This window comes from Nannospalax galili, unplaced genomic scaffold (genome assembly GCF_000622305.1).
Source record: "Nannospalax galili isolate Female #2095 unplaced genomic scaffold, S.galili_v1.0 scaffold485, whole genome shotgun sequence".
In the NCBI taxonomy this organism is placed as follows: domain Eukaryota; kingdom Metazoa; phylum Chordata; class Mammalia; order Rodentia; family Spalacidae; genus Nannospalax; species Nannospalax galili.
This window is the reverse complement of record NW_008354534.1, coordinates 470239-487908: the sequence shown is the minus strand read 5'-3', so window position 1 is coordinate 487908 and position 17670 is coordinate 470239. Positions and strand designations below refer to the sequence as shown.

The 17670-nt window shown below is 48.9% G+C and overlaps 1 protein-coding gene across 4 annotated transcripts; it reads left to right on the top strand.

The window, feature by feature from the left end:
* Window positions 1-441: 441 nt before the first annotated feature.
* On the top strand, window positions 442-17501 carry Itih4 (inter-alpha-trypsin inhibitor heavy chain 4). Of its 4 annotated transcripts, none has more exons than XM_029555390.1 (21): window positions 442-567; window positions 1795-1955; window positions 3563-3667; window positions 3771-3951; window positions 4086-4196; window positions 4658-4786; window positions 5419-5535; window positions 5750-5918; window positions 5998-6123; window positions 6281-6462; window positions 6549-6734; window positions 9090-9229; window positions 9465-9619; window positions 9919-9948; window positions 10906-11019; window positions 11570-11611; window positions 11972-12163; window positions 13071-13245; window positions 16513-16667; window positions 16775-16871; window positions 17293-17501. In XM_029555390.1, the coding sequence occupies exons 1-21, from the start codon at window positions 478-480 to the stop codon at window positions 17360-17362; spliced, it is 2727 nt and encodes a 908-aa protein (XP_029411250.1). In that variant the 5' UTR covers window positions 442-477; the 3' UTR covers window positions 17363-17501. The 4 variants fall into 4 exon arrangements, with proteins under 4 accessions (XP_029411250.1, XP_029411248.1, XP_029411247.1 ...); XM_029555388.1 differs by lacking the exon at window positions 10906-11019 and adding an exon at window positions 10645-10854; XM_029555387.1 differs by lacking the exon at window positions 10906-11019 and adding an exon at window positions 10642-10854.
* Window positions 17502-17670: the final 169 nt, after the last annotated feature.

The window sequence follows — 17670 nt, the reverse complement described above, 5'->3', positions numbered from 1 at the left end:
TCAGACACTTCCATAGGTCACTTGATGCCTCAGGGTCCCCATTCCACAGGCATGCTCACCTGGCTACTTCCCTCTCCAAGAAGCCACCTAGAGTATTCCTCCAGCCCTAGTCTTCCTAGTGTGGCCTGTTTTCCCCCAAACCAGGATTATGGAGGGCAGTCCAGCCTCACTGTTATGTGCCAATAGCCCTACAGAGCTTGGTAGGGTAGCCAATGTGAGGTTGTGATGCCTGGAAACCTAGACATTGCAGAAAGGATGCCAATGCCCAGCCCTAACCTGAGCCTACCTTTCCTCAAGGTAGGTCCTGCCCCCAGGCAAAGTTCACTGGACATAGGTCATTTGTCTCTGGGATTTTTGGCTTATAGATCCCAATTTCCCAGAACCTGCCCCCACAGGGGTGGGACAGCCAGCAAGGTACTAATATATAACCCACTTGCTCTCTGGTTCAGAAGCAGCCTGGCAGGCAACTGAACCCAAATGAAGATCCCAGCCCCTTCCCACACATGGAGCATCGTACTGATCCTGCCCTCACTGCTGGCTATCCTCCAAACCACCACTGCCCGAAAGGTAGCAATACCCATAGGTGCCTGTGTGTGTATACCTGTGTATGTGTGATGCGAGCTAGGAAATGAGAGAACATATCTGGGAGGGCAGGGAGAGCCTCCAATTGTGTACACAGTTAAGTAAGCCTGTGTGCAGGTCAATGCTTGTGTAAAGAAATGGTGCTAACCATTCACCAGGCACTAACCAGAGGTCCTTACAGATATTCCTCTACTTAATAGAAGGGGGCGATCCTATTCTCGCCAATTTATAGATGAGGGAATAGAGCTTAGCCTATTGCCCCTTGAAGCCGGCAGCAGATCCAAATAAGTTATGAGCCCAGCTCTTCTGCTCCTGGCTGAATGATCCCATCTCTGGGAAGATATTTATATGTTCTATCTATCAGTTTCCTCATCCTTAAAAGAGGGTAATGATATAGCCTACTCAGAGGGTTGGGTTGATTGAAAATCAAGCTCTTAGTGCCAGGCATGGTACAAAGCTAACACCATGAAAACAAGCCACTCTGCCCCTCTGTTAAACTACTAGGCAGGTGACCATGAGTTGGTGTGTACACAGCACAGTACATACAACAGGTAGAGATAAGGCTACATGTGTGCACCTGTGTCCTCAGAGCAAAGAGCATCTGTGGTAGGGAATACTCTGTGGAGAGGGTGGGACAGTCAGGGAGAATCCACTGTGGGGGAGATGGGCAGAGGAAATGTCTCAGCCCCTTAGAGCCTGGGTCCTCTGCAAATTCCCCCAGTGCCCACGAATGTCTGATAGGAGAGTGGCATGAGTATTTTCTCATTTCCATGGAGACCAGAGTTTCCAGAAATCAAAGAACTTGTTCACCACCCTTTTTCTCAGCAGAGGTCAACCTGGACACGAGGTTCCTGACCTCAGGCCCCTCACTTCTGCCCAAATGAGAAGTGTAATTCCCCTCTCGGGCTCAGACTCTCACCCTCACCCCTATGTGCTTGATGTCTCCCATAGGGTCATGTAGGTCCCCATAGAACAAGAAGGAGGTGGCCCCTGCTCTGTGGTGCTTCGGGGTAGGGAATGAGGTTCACAACTGCCTCTGATTTCAGATGAATATTCGCATATGAAATGCCTCACAGGTTCAGTCTTAGGCCTAGTCAGTATCTGGGTCAGATGAGACACAGGGGTTGGTCTGAGACCAGAGTGAAGGCTTACTCTTGAAGAGCTTTGGGTCATGGTTAAACTGTCCAACTCTCTTCTCCTTCCCTCATCCAGAAAGACATTGACATCTACAGCCTCACTGTGGACTCCAGGGTCTCTTCCCGATTTGCCCATACAGTTATTACCAGCCGGGTGGTCAACAGAGCTGACACTGTGCAAGAAGCCACCTTCCAGATAGAGCTACCCAAGAAAGCTTTCATCACTAACTTTTCCATGTAGGTACCTTCCTACCCTTCCCCACCCACATGCAACCCAGCTCTGTGACTCATCTCCCATGGGTCCTGAGAGATGTTCTGAAACACAGGACACCATTCTACCTCTTGGCCTCACATGGAACAGGCCTGTTATCAAGATCAGGATATCTTTCTCCCTCCTGCCATTCAGACTCATCACTAAATACTGCTAGGTAGCAGATAGCATCTTTGAGTCTTTGCCTTTGAGAAGTACAAGCTTGGGACATCCCTAGGTCAGAGCCAGGCAGTGGGAGTCAACAAAAGCAGATTCCAGCTAGGAACATAGAACCCCTAAATTCTAGGGTCCTCTTATCTCACTACAGAGGACTGGCATGCCTACTCTGCTTCCTTAGGGGATACCTGGAATGTCTATGGACTCTGGGAGCTGGTGGCAGCCCTTACCTTGTCCTCTGCTGTCCTCTCCAACCCTGACCTGATCTATTTTGCAATGTTTGCTAAACGGTAAAAGTCCATGCCTGCCCCTAGCTTCCAGAAAAGGCAAAAGTTGAAGGCAGGCTGCTGCCAGAAGCAGGGAGGGTGCTTGGGGGTGGAGTAAAGCAAGGGTACTAGCTAGGGCAGAGTGTTCCTGGAAAACTGCAGTGGGGGCTGAGGTTCCTGTATGTAATTGGCTGCTCCCTTTCTCCCCACCTACCTCCATCCCAAAACAGTTTCTGTTTCCTGACCCTAGCCTAGTGGCCCCAGATCTTGTTACTACAAAGATAGAGACATGCAGGGCAAGTTTACCTGTTTCCTGACCTAGCCAGGAGGCCCAGCAGGGTATCTGGAGAGGCCAAGAACTTTATCTAAGAGAAAGACCTAGGCTTCCCCTTTTTATCCCTTTCCTGGCCCAGAATTAAACTGGAGAGGTAGAAGGAAGATGCCTGTGCTATGTACTGAGCTAGGTCCCCTCTCTTCTCTGTGTGCCCCCCCCACCTCTGGGATAAGTAGATGTCCATTTACCTGTGTGGTCCCTGTTCATTCATCCCACAAGGAACTCCTAGAAAAGCCATTTTCCTTGCAGTTCTTTCTCAACCCCAAGGAATGGCTGCTAGGAACTTGCCACATTCCCAGGAGTCTCTACCATGAGGTTCCCCAAACCTGTTTTCAGAGTGGCCGAGCTCCCTGTGGAGCCTGCCTGGAGCAGAAGGGAGAATGGAGAAGCTGCAGAGAATAGGATTATAGCCTTCAGTCCTGTGTCTCCCTCCTGCTCAGTTTTGGCCACTTAGGAAGTGGACACAGGACTGGATAAGGAACAGCTCTTCAATCGCTTGTTTCACTGGTGATTGACTAGTGACTCAGAATAGTTTGTGATGGGGAATGTTGGAATGTGGGCCAAATTTAGCCCAGTCCTGCCTCCTCTGCCACCTCCCTGCTCTGTCCCTTCAGCAAAATACATGTGTACTATACTGTGCATGCCTCAGAGCAGCTGAAAATCTCACCCAGTGTCCTACACAGAGTCCTTTACATAGTAGGTGCATAATAAATGGCAGTGGACTCAACCAAATACAAGAGTCAGTGTGTCAAGAAGCTTACCAAATCCCAGAAAGGCCCTTCTAGAAAAGCTCTCGGCTGCTTCTTCCCCTCTCCAGGATCATTGATGGCGTTACTTATCCAGGGAACATCAAAAGCAAGGATGAAGCCCAGGAACAGTACAGAGCAGCAGTCGGCCGGGGAGAGAGTGCTGGCCTCATCAAGTGAGCCTGTGGGGAAAGGGGCAAATATAGAGATTGCCACTACCTTGGCTTTTAGCCTTGTTCCCCTCCAGTAGCTGTCCTCCTGCCTGACTTAATGGGTCAGTCTTGTGTTATCCCCTAGGGTCACTGGGAGAAAGACGGAGCAGTTCCAGGTGTCAGTCAACGTGGCCCCTGCTGCCAAGGTCACCTTTGAACTGATATACCAGGAACTGCTCAGACGGCACCTAGGAACGTATGAGCTACTACTAAAAGTGCAGCCCCAGCAGCTGGTCAAGCACTTGCAGGTACCTGGCACTGTGTCTTCTAGGAAGCTTCCTAGATACCCCTACCTGGCTAAGGCAGCCTTTCCTTGCCACTCAGCCTCCTGGGAGCCCAGCCAGGCTCATGGCTTCCCCATTGGCCCATATCTTGCCTCCAGATGGATATTCACATCTTCGAGCCTCAGGGTATCAGCTTCCTGGAGACAGAGAGCACCTTCATGACCCAGGAGCTGGCAGAATCCCTTACCACCTCACAGAACAAGACCAAGGTGGGCCTGCCTTGATCAGCAAGTGAGGGTACCCAGGAACCAGTCTTCAGTCCAGCCCTGTAAGCTGGATTCCCATAGTCCAAAACAGAAGCTGTCTGAGCTGGAAAGGCTTCTAAGATCTGTGTGTATGCCAAGGCCTAGAAATGGACAGTCAGCTCATAAAGGAGCCTTGGGAGCTATGGCAGACATACTTGGAGAGTAGACTGATGGGAGGAGGGTCCTGGGAGGAGAGAGCTAGATTGCATGGAGTCCAGATGCTTGCAATGTCCCAGAAAGGGGATTCACATACACATATGACCACACACACCACATGGAAGTAGTCACCTTTCAGCTCAGGACAAACGTAACCTAGAATGTTGGTCCATGGCTGCACATGAAGTCTGACTTCCCAGTGTGTACTCAGAGTAGGTATTGGCATGGCCTTGCTGCTCCTCTCAGCTTCAGCCCGGTTGTTCCTCCAGGCTCATATTCGGTTCAAGCCAACACTCTCCCAGCAGCAAAAGTCTCCAGACCATGAGGACACAGTCCTGGATGGCGAATTCATCATCCGCTATGATGTGAACCGATCCGCCTCTGGGGGCTCCATTCAGGTGGGTGGACTCCAGGCAAGAGTGGTACAGTCTTAAAGTCTTGTCTACCCCAAAGGTCTGAGCTTGAGTGTTCTGGAAAAGTCAAATAATGGCCCCTCCTTAGCACTGTGCACCAGGAGTTGGCCCAGACAGAAAATAGGCAGATCAGTTGTGTTGTTCCTGAAACAATTTCCTTATCAGAGGCAGAAAAGGTTTGTTTATGTGAAGAACTGCCTTGTGGGGTTTCCCTCTTTCCCTTTGCTACCCAGAGGCCTGTAGCTCAGATCTTTGTTCAAGTTCAGCAGCTGCTTTCACACAAGTTTCTGGCATCATTTGTGATTCCCCCTTTACTCTTGATGGATATCAGGTTTATTATCTTTTAGTATAAGCCACTTCAAGTACTGACTCAAATAGAAGACAGAGTTGGGGAGGGTGCAGTTCTAGTGACTGTGCATGAACAGGGAAGATATCTGTTTGCAAAGGGCTAAGCTTTGAAAGATGGTGAGGATTTAGGGAAGATCAGCCGTGGGGATGGGGAGGAAGCATGAAACAAGGAAAACAGAGCAGCCCAGGGATGTGGGATGAGGAGGTTGCATGGGAGTAGGGCAGGGCTAAAGCTCTGACCACCTGAGTGTGTCTTGCTCTGGTCACAGATTGAGAATGGCTACTTTGTGCACTACTTTGCCCCTGAGAACCTTCCTACTATGCCCAAGAACGTGATCTTTGTCATTGACAAGAGTGGCTCCATGAGTGGCAGGAAGATCCATCAGGTAGGCCTCCTATGCCAGCACAAGTCTCTGAGAACTCCCAAGCCCCTCATATCTTTAGCAGACTTGGCCTGCTCTGTCATCATAGGTGGAGGCTACCAGGGGTAGTTTGATCCAAACATACGCTGTGACCGAACCCAAAATGCTAGCCCAAGGACCATGAACCCTTGGAGAGCCCTTCTGAAACACCTGCTTTGTCTTCTCTCCCCATGACCAGACACGGGAAGCCCTAATCAAGATCTTGAATGACCTCAACCCCAAAGACCAGTTCAACCTCATCGTCTTCAATGAGGAAGCAACTCAATGGAAGCCATCACTGAAACAGGCCTCAGCTGGGAATGTGAAGGAGGCCACAGACTATGCTGCCAGCATCCATGCCCAGGGAGGTGAGTGCCCCTGCCAGCTTGGAGGCCGAGGGCTTCTGTGGTCCCTGGCCGAGATCCAGCCTGAGTGTCTGCCCTTCAGGGACCAACATCAATAAAGCGGTACTGATGGCTGTGGATCTGCTGGATAACAGCAACAGGGCTGAGCTGCTGCCTGCGGGGAGTGTCTCCCTCATCATCCTGCTCACAGACGGACAGCCCACTTCAGGTGAGGACACTGTAGCCACTCTTGTGCATGCCACACAGAGGATACAGATAGAGCTGCATCTAGCTATGAAACCTGGGGCAGGAAGGGAGATCCTCAAGGCCCCTTAGACTCTGAAGTTCCAGAAATGTCCATCCTCTTCCCAAACTCATGGGTCCAGGAGAAACCAATCCCACTGTGATCCAGAGGAATGTAAAGGAAGCCATCAGCAGCAAGTACAGCCTCTTCTGCCTGGGCTTCGGCTTCGATGTTGACTATGCCTTCCTAGAGAAGCTGGCACTGGGCAATGGTGGCCTAGCCCGGCGCATCTATAAGGACTCAGACTCTGCACTACAGCTCCAGGTACTAGTATGCTCCAGGTGGGCTACAGAGAACCAGGCAGACCCTGCCTGCTTGGCCTTTATAACATGCCCCCTTCTACCCTGCAGGACTTCTACCAGGAGGTAGCCAACCCACTACTGTTGGCAGTGGCTTTTGAATACCCCAGCCATGATGTAGAGGTGATCACACAGGACAGCTTCCGACACCACTTTAAAGGCTCAGAGATGGTGGTAGCTGGGAAGCTCCCGGACCAAGGCCCTGATGTTCTCTCAGCCAAAGTCAGTGGACAGATGGTGAGTGTGGCTGAGTCTTCCTGAAGGGAGCAGACAGCTGGGCAGCCTGGGCAACTCCTTCATTTGTAGCTGGAGGGCCTAGGCTCAAGTCCTAGCCCTACCAAGCTCCACCTGATTGACCTTGAATGAGTCTCAAAGAGCCCTATTCTTCAGATTTCCCTGAAGGGCACCAGTTCCAACCACATGAGTTTATGGTAGAGACCCAATAAGACAGCATAGTGCTCATCTGTGAAATGGGAGTAGCTCTTTAGTTCCACAGATGAACAAAGTAAGCTCCAGGCAAGGCAAGCAACTTCTACTAGGTTCCACTGCATCTAAGTCAGAAGCCCAGCTCACCTCATCGAGCCCTGTCCTTGCTCAGACTTCACTGTCTCTGTAACCATACAGGCTCTCAGCCTATGCTGCCTCCTCCTAGAGAGTCCCTGTTGTCCCATAAATAAAAACACAATCCTTAGGTCAAAGGATGCAGCAGTGAATAAAGCCAATCCCCCTCACCCTCCATGTAGAGACAGCTTGTACAAACATGGAGTGACAAGCTAAAATGTCCCTCACAGAACAGACCCAGGGCTGTAGAGAGCAGTATTGGGAGCCTCCATCTGACCTGGGATCAAAATGGGATTCCTGCAGGAGGCTTGCTAAGGTTGAGGGATAAATAAGAGATGGGCAGAAACCAGATGTGAAGAAGGGCTATTCAGGCTTATATGCCAGTTGGGCATGTCTGTAGAGAATGGCATGAGCATGGGGACCCAATGCCTCATCTCACAAGAAACAGCCAAGTATTGGGACTGTTCATGAAATGTGTGGCCAGCCTACCTATCTTTAAAGCCAGCCCTGTTACCTCCCAGAAGTGAGAAGCAAGGCAATCACTTAAACTCCCTGTGTCTCAGTTTCCTCCTGTTTAAAGATGAGACTAACTCACATGCCCGCTTCATAGAGTCACTGTAGAATTAGTTTGTGGTCCCAAACACAAACACGACTCAAATGACTGTTCATGAAATGTGTGGCCAGCCTACCTATCTTTAAAGCCAGCCCTGTTACCTCCCAGAAGTGAGAAGCAAGGCAATCACTTAAACTCCCTGTGTCTCAGTTTCCTCCTGTTTAAAGATGAGACTAACTCACATGCCCGCTTCATAGAGTCACTGTAGAATTAGTTTGTGGTCCCAAACACAAACACGACTCAAATTTCATAAGGTTGTGTGTGTGTGTGTGTGTGTGTGTGTGTGTGTGTGTGTGTACATACACTTTTTTTTAGTACTGGGAATTGAACCTAGGGCCTCAAACAAATACTCTGCCACTAAGCTACATCCCTCTTTATACCTTTTATTTTGCGACAGTACCTGCTAAATTACTAAAGCTAGTCTTAAACTCCCTCTGTAACCCAGGCAGGCCTTGAATTTTCAGTCTTCCTGCTTCAGCCTACTAAGTAGCTAGGATTACAGACTTACGCCACTAGACTCAACTCACAGATAGCATTGCTTGGGATAAGCCCAGATAAAGAATGCTAATCTATTCAAAGTTCACTGAAGGAAAAACATCAAATAAGTAACCTTATTGTATAGATAGGGAAAAATTCGTGCAGGTGGCTTTCATGTACCAAAGGTTTGGCAAACAAGACCCTGAGTAAGAGCCAGAGGATGATGATGTCAACAAGATAGGCAGCAGATAAACTATATTGTAAAGGGCCTTTTGACTGCTGGGGTGAGAACAAGCCTGGGGCACCTCTGCTCTGGGCCTTATTTCCTAAGATGCTACCTGAGCCAGCCTGGGACCATAACCACCCCTTCCCCAGAAAGAAAGCAGCCAGACCATAGAGCACTTGTGCACAATGCTTCCTATCAACCTACAGTGGCCAGTCCCAGCAGAAGGCCCACACCGGGTAGGGACAGCTTGTTTGGGCTCTATGTACCCCAACGCTGTAGCCATGACACCTGATGCTGGGGAAGGCCCGTCCTTCCTTTTCTCCATCTTTGGGGGAAGATGCTATATCTCTTTCTGCTCCACACTGCATTTCAGACTGATTCCTGCTGTTGTTTCTACACTGGCCTAGAGGTTGCTTCCCTTCATCAGCTGACCCAAGTTCCTAGCTACACAGCTGTCTTGCTGCACCTAGACAGCTGCTTACCATCTATCCCCACCTCCTCCTTACCCTTGGAGACCCTGTGATGGAGACTGTTGTACCCTAAACTCCCTCCTTACCCCCTGCACCACTTAAAGGAAATACAGATCTCATGGTTGGTCAGTGCACTGACCTGCCCCAGGTCCAATCAGGATTCTAACAGAAGAACTCTAAAGTGCCAGATATATACAGACATCAGGCCCTCACTGCTCCTGCCCGGGCTGGGCACCTCCTTCTAGCATTTGCAAAACATCACCTTTGAAACAAAGGCCAGTGTGGCCCAACAGGAGAAGGAGTTCCACAGTCCTAAGTACATCTTCCACAACTTCATGGAGAGACTCTGGGCATACATGACCATACAACAGAAGCTGGAGCAGATGTGAGTAACCCTAATCCTTACAAGCTACTGGGGTAGGCTGCATCATACGTCAGTGCTCCATAAGCCTTTTACTGGTAGGGTGGGTACAACAGGCACCGAGTATCTACTAGTGATGGAAAGAGATATCATGTCCGAACTCTACATCCTCCTAAGGGGACTCAAAGAAGGAGCCAGTGGGAGGGAGACTGCAGAGGTATCCAGGGACCTCTTGAGGTTTTATGTCCTCAACCCACAGTGTTTCAGCATCAGATGCTGAATTAGAAGCCCTGAAGGCCCAAGCTCTGGAGCTGTCCCTGAAGTACAACTTTGTCACTCCTCTCACATCTATGGTGGTAACCAAACCTGAAGGCCAAGATCAATTTCAAGTTGCTGAGAAGCCTGTGGAAAATGGTGAGCATGGGGCTGAGAGCTCAGCCTCCTAGTCAGTAGAGCTTTAGCTTAGCATGCCTCCCTGCATTCTGACCAAGACCCTAACCCTGCCATTCACAGACTCCTAGAAGCCCAGGGAGACTCTTCCATCTTGACTAAGGAAGAAACTGAAGCCAGGCTCCCCCACCTCCCAGACTCACTGCATGCAGTGAATATGGTTCTGGGGTTGGGAAGCAGGTTTAAACATAAGCACTTCAAATTGACCAAAACTGACAGTCTTTCCCCACCCCCATCTCTTCTTTTGGTTGTGTTTTATACAGATAATACACAGAGGAATTTCCAGTCATTCGGTAAGGACCTAATATGCTCAGAAGCTGGCCTAGGTGGGGGCCGCCTGCATGGTCAAGGCCCCATTCTGCTCTACTGCCAGGAGGTGGCATTATCTAACCAAGCATGCCTGTGTACTTAGTTGTTCATTCAAATACTGGCTATCCCTCAAGCTCTGTTCTGGATTCTACATACATAGTCCTCATCCAACTGGAGTGGTAGAGAGCTAGCTCCAAGGAGTAAACCTAAGTCTCACCGACCTCCAGATCACCGTCTTTCCAAATTTCATGATGTAGGATCCAGACTGTCCAGAAACACAGGTGGCAAAGGAGGAAGGGATGGAAAAAGGCAGGATTGTAGACTGGGCTTTTTCCTTGGCTAAAGAAGGGGAAAGCCTGGTCTGGTTCACCTGGCTGGTAACAGGCCTGGGACTCCAGCTCAGGTGTGTTTAATTAGGAGGCAGCCATCAAGGAAGAGGATTCAGTACTCAAGGAAGTTTGAAGGGCATTGTCTGGGGGAGGCTTGACCTTCCAGAGGGAGGAGTTCTAGAAGTGATGGTCTCCCAGGTAGGGGTGGCACCCCAGCATGGCAGAAGTGGGGCTACCTGCTTACCTGCTCTTTTTACATCACACTCCTGACATTAAGGTCCCTAGGCCTGGCTGTGGAGACCCAGGACACTGTCTCTAAGTACATTACATATGTCAATGTTACCAAAGTAGGAGCTTCCAGATTGTCACCTGGTGTGGGACTCAAGAATGTTGGTGCTAGGATATTTGGACAACCTGCACTTCCTAGACAACCTGCACCTGCTGGACAACCTTCATTTGCTAGCCTGCCTGCCCTTCCTGGATTTCCTGGACCTGATCATTTTCCTTATGGCCCTGGTTTCGGACTACAGCATAACAAAGGGAAGTTGGAACAGCTATTCTGTGAGCACCTTTTTGACCCTCAGCAAGCTTCCTTTTCTCCATGATGCTCAGTGACCCTGCCCCATGGAGTGAGAAAGCACCAGGCACAGACCAGGCAAAGACAGCTGCCAAGAGACAGATGGGCTGGACCCAAACCCTGTCCTAAGGCAGGGCCAGGTGCTGGGGGTGAGCACAGCATTTCCTGCCCAGCCCTTGACCAGCCTCCTCTTTTCCTAGTCCTGAGCATTGTATCTCCTTAGGTAGGTTCTCTCCTGGCACTTCTGCTATCCCTAGATTGCCAGACCACAAGCCTGGACAGAGCAGCCTCCCACAAACCCTGGACCCCAAGAAGGCTCATGATGGGGCTCTTTGGATCAACATGGCTAATTCCTTCCTTTCTGAGACATCTCTTCCCCACCAGTTAATGGACTTCGGGCTACCCGTCCCCAGAGTAGGACTTTGTACATCCTTTGTTTTCAATAAGAAGGATCTGCTCTCCATGATGGAAAGAAAGACGTCCCCATTTCCAAAGTCAGCTATGGTCCCTTACATTGCTTCTGATCCCCAAATCTGAACACAGACTCAGTTGTTACACTAAGCAGGACTTGTCTCCTTGAAATCTCCCCCTGCCCCTCTAGGTCTGAGCTTTGTGGGTGGCAGGGAAGGGGCAGGGTGCCGCATCCTGACCAACTCTCTTTTCTGTTTATGAATGTTCCTGCACCCATGCCCGTCTCAGCGCCATACAGTCCCTGGGATCCCAGACATGCTCTGTTGACTGGTATGTACATAAAACATAAAGGCACTAGGGCTGGGGTATAGCTCAGTGGTAGACCACTTGCCTGGAATGCACAAGGCCCTGGGATTTGACCCCCAATACCAAAAACAAAACAAAAAGCATAAAGGTACCCTCAAGCCCAAGTCCCTGCAGTAACTTCTTGTCCTAACTGGGAGATCCTGGAAAGGACAAGCCCTAGGGGTAAGGAAAAGCCCTGAATCTCTCTAACTTATTATATGAGTTTCCCCATGTTGAAGTGTAGTGGGAACCCCAGCCACAATCACTTACTACTTCATTCTGCAATGCCCACTTTCCCAGAAAGGGGCTGCCTAAATCCATACCTTGTCTTCCTTCTTCTTTTAGGAAACACCATGTCAACCCAAAGCCCAAGCCTGAATAAGTTGCTCTCCCAGCACCCTTCCCCACCGACTACCCTAGCCCCCCTCCAAGCTCCTACTATCATCTTGTCACTCCCTGGGCCCAGTGTGGACCAACTCTGTATAGACATGAAGCCATCTGAGAGGTTCATGAACCTGCTCACAGATGCTGACCAAGGTGAGAGATGTATCCCAAACATCCCCATAGAGACCCAGACACCACTCACATACACTTATCCCCTGACCACAGCAACACATCCATTGTGGGCAGATTCCCTGTGCACTAACATGGCATTCCCACAGCCACCCCAAGCTTTCACTGGGCATTCAACAGGGTGACCTGTGTATACCGGGGTCCATGCCCAGAGCTGAGAAGAGGAGGCCAGAGTTACTTAGGGTTAGTGGAGCTGTACAGGGTCACCCAAGATTGTCAGATGAATGGAGGAAAGGGTAAAGGTATTCCATTTAGAGGAGATGAAGCTGCAGAGCATAGGCTTCTATATTTCCATGGGCCCCTAGTAGTATAGAGGAAGGTAATGGTTGGAGGAACAGATGTGCCAGGCAGACCCTACCTACTTTTTCTGAACTGGCTTCACTAGTCTAGAAGTGTCCAGCCAGACATGGGTGCATATCACTCAGGAATGCTCATGCAGAGCTACAAAGAGCTCAGGAACATTCATACCTCTGAGAACCACATGGATTCTTGCTGCATCACTCAGACTTGGGCTATCTGTCAGCTCCTTGCAGCAGGAACTTTCCATTTCACTCAGCCATGTAGCTAACTCAGGGCCAGACACACTGTAGGGGGCGGATGAAGGTTTATAGATTGAAACAAGTCCTCTCCCATCTCCGAAGTCTCACCAAGAGAGGCCATCAATGAAGATTTGGGGCCCCCTCCAAAACCACAGGAAATTAAAGCATGAGGGAAGAGATAAAAAACAGACCTGGGGTAGAAATAAATATTGCTAAGCAAAAGGAGTGGCCCTTCTGAGGAGACACAGTTCCCAAAAGGACATAGTCAGGAGTAGTCCCTGTTAAGGCCATTGTTCAGCATTCACTTTGACCTCTCTGTTCTACCTCCTTAGGGCTTACAGTGACTGGCCAGTACGATAAACAAAAGGCTGGGTTCTCATCGATCAAGATAATCTTCAGGAACCCTGAGCTGCTGGTTCACGCATCTCCTGACTATGTGGTGGTAATTCGGAACCAAAAACACACTGGTTACAAGTGGAAGCAGACAGTGTTCTCTGTGTTTCCTGAGTAAGTCCCAGGCTGGGTTCCCAGGGCCTGAGGCCACAGATGGAGTAGCTGAATGTGAGTCCTCTGTAGTGGGCTGCACTCCTGATAGGGCAGAGCTACAAACCCAGAACTCCCTAAACTCTGAAGACATGAGGAATCACCCTGGGACCTGGACCTCACAACTCACCAGGTTACTATCCCATGTAAAGACAGTGTGCTTTGAAACTAGCTTTGGAGATAATCCTGTGTGACCCTGCATGAGCCACTTAGCCCTTCTGAGTGTTAGTTTCCTTACCATCTCTCTTTTTATAATTTTTTTAAAAATTTTGTCTTTTTTGAGACAGGGTCTTCCTCTAGCTGGCCTAGAACTCACTATGTAGACTAGGCTGGCCTTGAACTCACAAAGATCCACCTGCCTCTGCCTCCTGAGTGCTGGGATTAAAGGCATGCACCACCATGCCTGGCTATTTATTTATTTTTATTTTATATGTATGAGTATATTATCTACATGTATATAAGTGCACCTGTGTCATTCAGTGCCCACAAAGGATAGAAGAGGGCATTGGATCCCCTGGAACTGGAGTCGCGGATGGCTGTTAGCCACCATGTGGGTGCTGGCGTTCAAACTCGGGTCTTCTGCAAGAACAGCCAGTGCTCTTAATTGCTGAACAATCTCTCCAGCTCTAGTTTCCTTACAATCTCTTGAGATACTCATTCTGTCTCTGAATCTAAGGCCTAGGGGGACCTGTTGAAAGGAAGTACTTGGGGAACACTTACCATCAGGTGGGCCGGTGTCTCCCAGACACACCCAAGGTCAATGCTCTGTGCCTGGTGAGGTCAAGATGGTAATGGTGGAAAGCTGGAGGCACTGTCTACCAGGGCTTATGAATGTTATTCTTGGTGTGTGGTGTTCGTTTTCTAGTTGCTATAGCATGTACCTGAGAGAAACGAGGCTCATGGTTTCAGTCTATGGCTCTGTTGTTTCTGGGCCTGGGTGTGGTGAGGCAGAGCATTATGGGTGAAAGCAGGAGGGTTAAAGTGGCTTACCTGTGGCAGCCAAGAGATGGAGAAAGCAGAGGAACGCATGCCTGCCTAGCAGCCTGGGTTTTCTGTTTTTTATACCATCCGGACCCCACCTAGTGGATGATACTCACATTCAGAGTGATCCTCCCTGCTTGTTTGCTATCTAGCATGTCAATGGTCTCTGGAAATGCCTTTATAGGTGTGCTCAAAAACATGCTTTACTAGTCTTCTAGGTGTTTCCCAGTCCAATCAACCATTAACATGTGCTTTTGAAGCTCTGTCCAGCTGACAGCAAATACTGGGCAGCTAGTGGATATGGAGGCAGAAGGTGACTTCTGGAAAGCATGACTGCCCACAGAAACAGCTCAGTAGCTCAAGAAGTCACAAGGGGCTGAGGACCCTGTGTCCCTGTGAGACATGCCCTCTGAGCCTCCTACTTATGCCATAGCCTATCTTTTCCCAGGTCCTGTCCATTTTTACCTCGCTATGCCTTTAGCAGGGCCTTGTTCCCATTTGACAAGTGAACATACACACAGAACATCCAGTAGGCTCATCTGAAGTCCTTCGATTTTATAAAAGACAAAGTTTCTTCCTTTATAAAAAGATTTTTGATGTGTGTACAATGTGTGTGTGTGCGCACACACGCGCACACACACGCGTGCGTGCATGCAGGCCATAGCACACATGTGAAAGTCAGAGAACAACTTCGGGTGTCAGTCCTTCAGTCCTCTCCTTCTGCCTTATTTGAAAAAGGATCATGGCTAGCTGGCCTGTGAGCATCCACGGATTTTCCTGTGAGAATAAGATGCCTTCCATCTTATCATAGGCATGCTAGGATTAGACAGGTGCACACTACAGCGTCCAGCTTTTATGTGAGTTCTAGGAATCTAAACTCAAGTCCTCCTTACTCGCTGAGCCATCTAGACCAGCCACCAAGACAAAGTTTATTATCTGGTTGAAACATAAAGATGGATATCATTTCTGTGTCCTAGAAATACATGCTGGAAAAAGAAATCAAGAGTTCTCATTCATTGTAATGACAGAAAGTTCAAATCCTTTCATGAACTATAGAAGATACACATGAGAAAAATACACTATGTATTTTGGATTAAATGAAATTAATGGAAAGGGTAAAATTAGAACAATTCTATTTTAAATAACTTAGAGTAGCCACCAGGTCCTACTCCACTGGCTTAACCAAGCTTAACATTTATAAGGAAACCAAAAGGGCAAATATTTCAAAGGCTATTTTAAGTAAATAAGAAGGAATAAGCCGGATGTGGTGGTGCACGCCTTTAATCCCAGCACTTGGGAGGCAGAGGCAGGCAGATCTCTGTGAGTTCAAGGCCAGCCTAAGATCATGAGTTCAAGGCGTGCCTGGCTACAGGGCAAGTTCAATGGCAATCTGGGCAATTTAGAGTGGTTCTGTCTCAAATAAAAGGAAAAAAAAAGGGTGAGCAGTACAGATCAATGACAAAGAGACCCTGGGAGACCCTGTCTCAAAAAGACAAATAAATAAATAAATAAATAAATAAATGGACTAGAATGAGAGCCCCCATAGATGTTAAAACACCTGATTAAACAGTACTCTTCTAAAGCAGCACCAGCTGTAAAAACAGAGGGCACAGAGCAGGGGTACCCAGCTCTCCTGTTGCCGTGACCAAATGTCCGAGGGAAATAAATTAAGGGACGAAGGATTTATTTTGGCTCACTTTCAGTGCTTCCAGTTCCTCCATGGTGGGAGGGCATGACAGAGCAGGGCAGCTCCTATCATGGCAGCCCAGACATGCCTGCACGTCTTTCTCTTTCTCCCCTCTTAATCCATCCAAGCACTACCTGTGGGTAGTGCAGCCCATATTCAGGACAGATCTCCCCCTTCATTAATCCTCTAGAAACACTGTTATAGATGCATCCAGACATGTGTTTCACTAATATCCTAGGTGCTTTTCATTAACAATGAAAATTAACCATCATCCTTCAAAAAAAATCATATAAAATGAATTCATGAGAATCCAAATTTAAAACCAGAGGGAATGGAACTATTGTAGTTTGTAAATAATGCTGGGGAAATTGGACATCATTACGTTAATTTCACTGTTGTTTTAGTAATGAGGAAACTGAAACCCAGCAGATTTAAGGTTCTCTGCCCAAGACCACACAATTACTCCCCAGACAAGAGGAAGACCCTGCCACTTTTGCACAACCCACTGAGGCTCCATGCATGTGTCTCTGCCTTCCTACCTAAAATGTGGGGTTTCTCTGCAGTCTGAAGATGACCATGGACAAGAGGGGACTCCTGCTGCTCAAAGGCCCAGACAAAGTAACCATTGGCCTGCTATCCAGGGATAGCCCTCAGAAGGGACTGCTGCTCTTTCTGAATGACACTCATCACTTGTCTAGCAACATCGATGGAGAACTTGGTACTGCACTTGCCCTCAGAAACCACCTCTGACTGGGAACAGGCAGTGCCTCTCACTTGTGCCCTTTGGTGCCTTTATCCCTCACTGACTCACCCTTTCTTTCTTAGGTCAGTTTTACCAGGATGTGCTCTGGGAACCACCAGAGGGAACAGATTCCAACCAACGAAAACTGAGAGTTCAAGGAAACCACTTCCTTGCTATCAGGTAACCTGGCATAGGCAGGCCACTGGGCCTGGCCAAGGTTGAGGGTGGGCTGAGGAGAGCAGGAGCTAGGCTCTATGGAACCCCATTCCTGTTCTTGCTCAGGAAGTAGAGACATAAAACTAGAAAGGGTGATTCCCACAAAGGATGGTCAGCTCAGACCCACAGAAAACACCGGCTGTGGGTTGGGGAAAGTAGGACAGTTTTCCTGTCTCTTCCCCAACTTCTAGAGCTGTAGGTCATGGAGACCATACATTCTGGGTCCCTTGTGTAATCTTTTGGGCAACTGGGCCTTCCTGACCTATGCTAGAGGGACTCTGGGACTCCCTGCTGTCCATGTTATTGTCTGCAGTTGTCCAGTAATTCACCCTTTCCATTACACCTGAAGTTTGTTGACCATTGGTCTGCTGTCTTCCCACCCCAGGGAGCTCAAGTTGGATTACCAACAGGAATCCCCAGGAACAGAGATTTCTTGTTGGACAGTGAAGATCTAGTGCTGCTGGAGCAACTTTGCCCATGTGTTGTATGCAGATGGCTGACACTATGTGCCTACATGGTCACCTATGTGGCCTAGGTCTTCATGGGGAAGGGGAGTCCCACTTGTTACAAATAAAGAAAGGTGGCATAAGCCCAGGGAGTGGGTGTCATGATTCCATGGGATTTGGGGTCCCAACCTGAGTATTCAGCCTTATGGACCACTAGCCTCTTCTACCACTGACAGAGAAGCCCATGGAGAACTTCCAGCCCTATCTTCCCCTGAACCAGGAACCTAAACCAGCTACTCAAAATGTCAGTGTAGCAC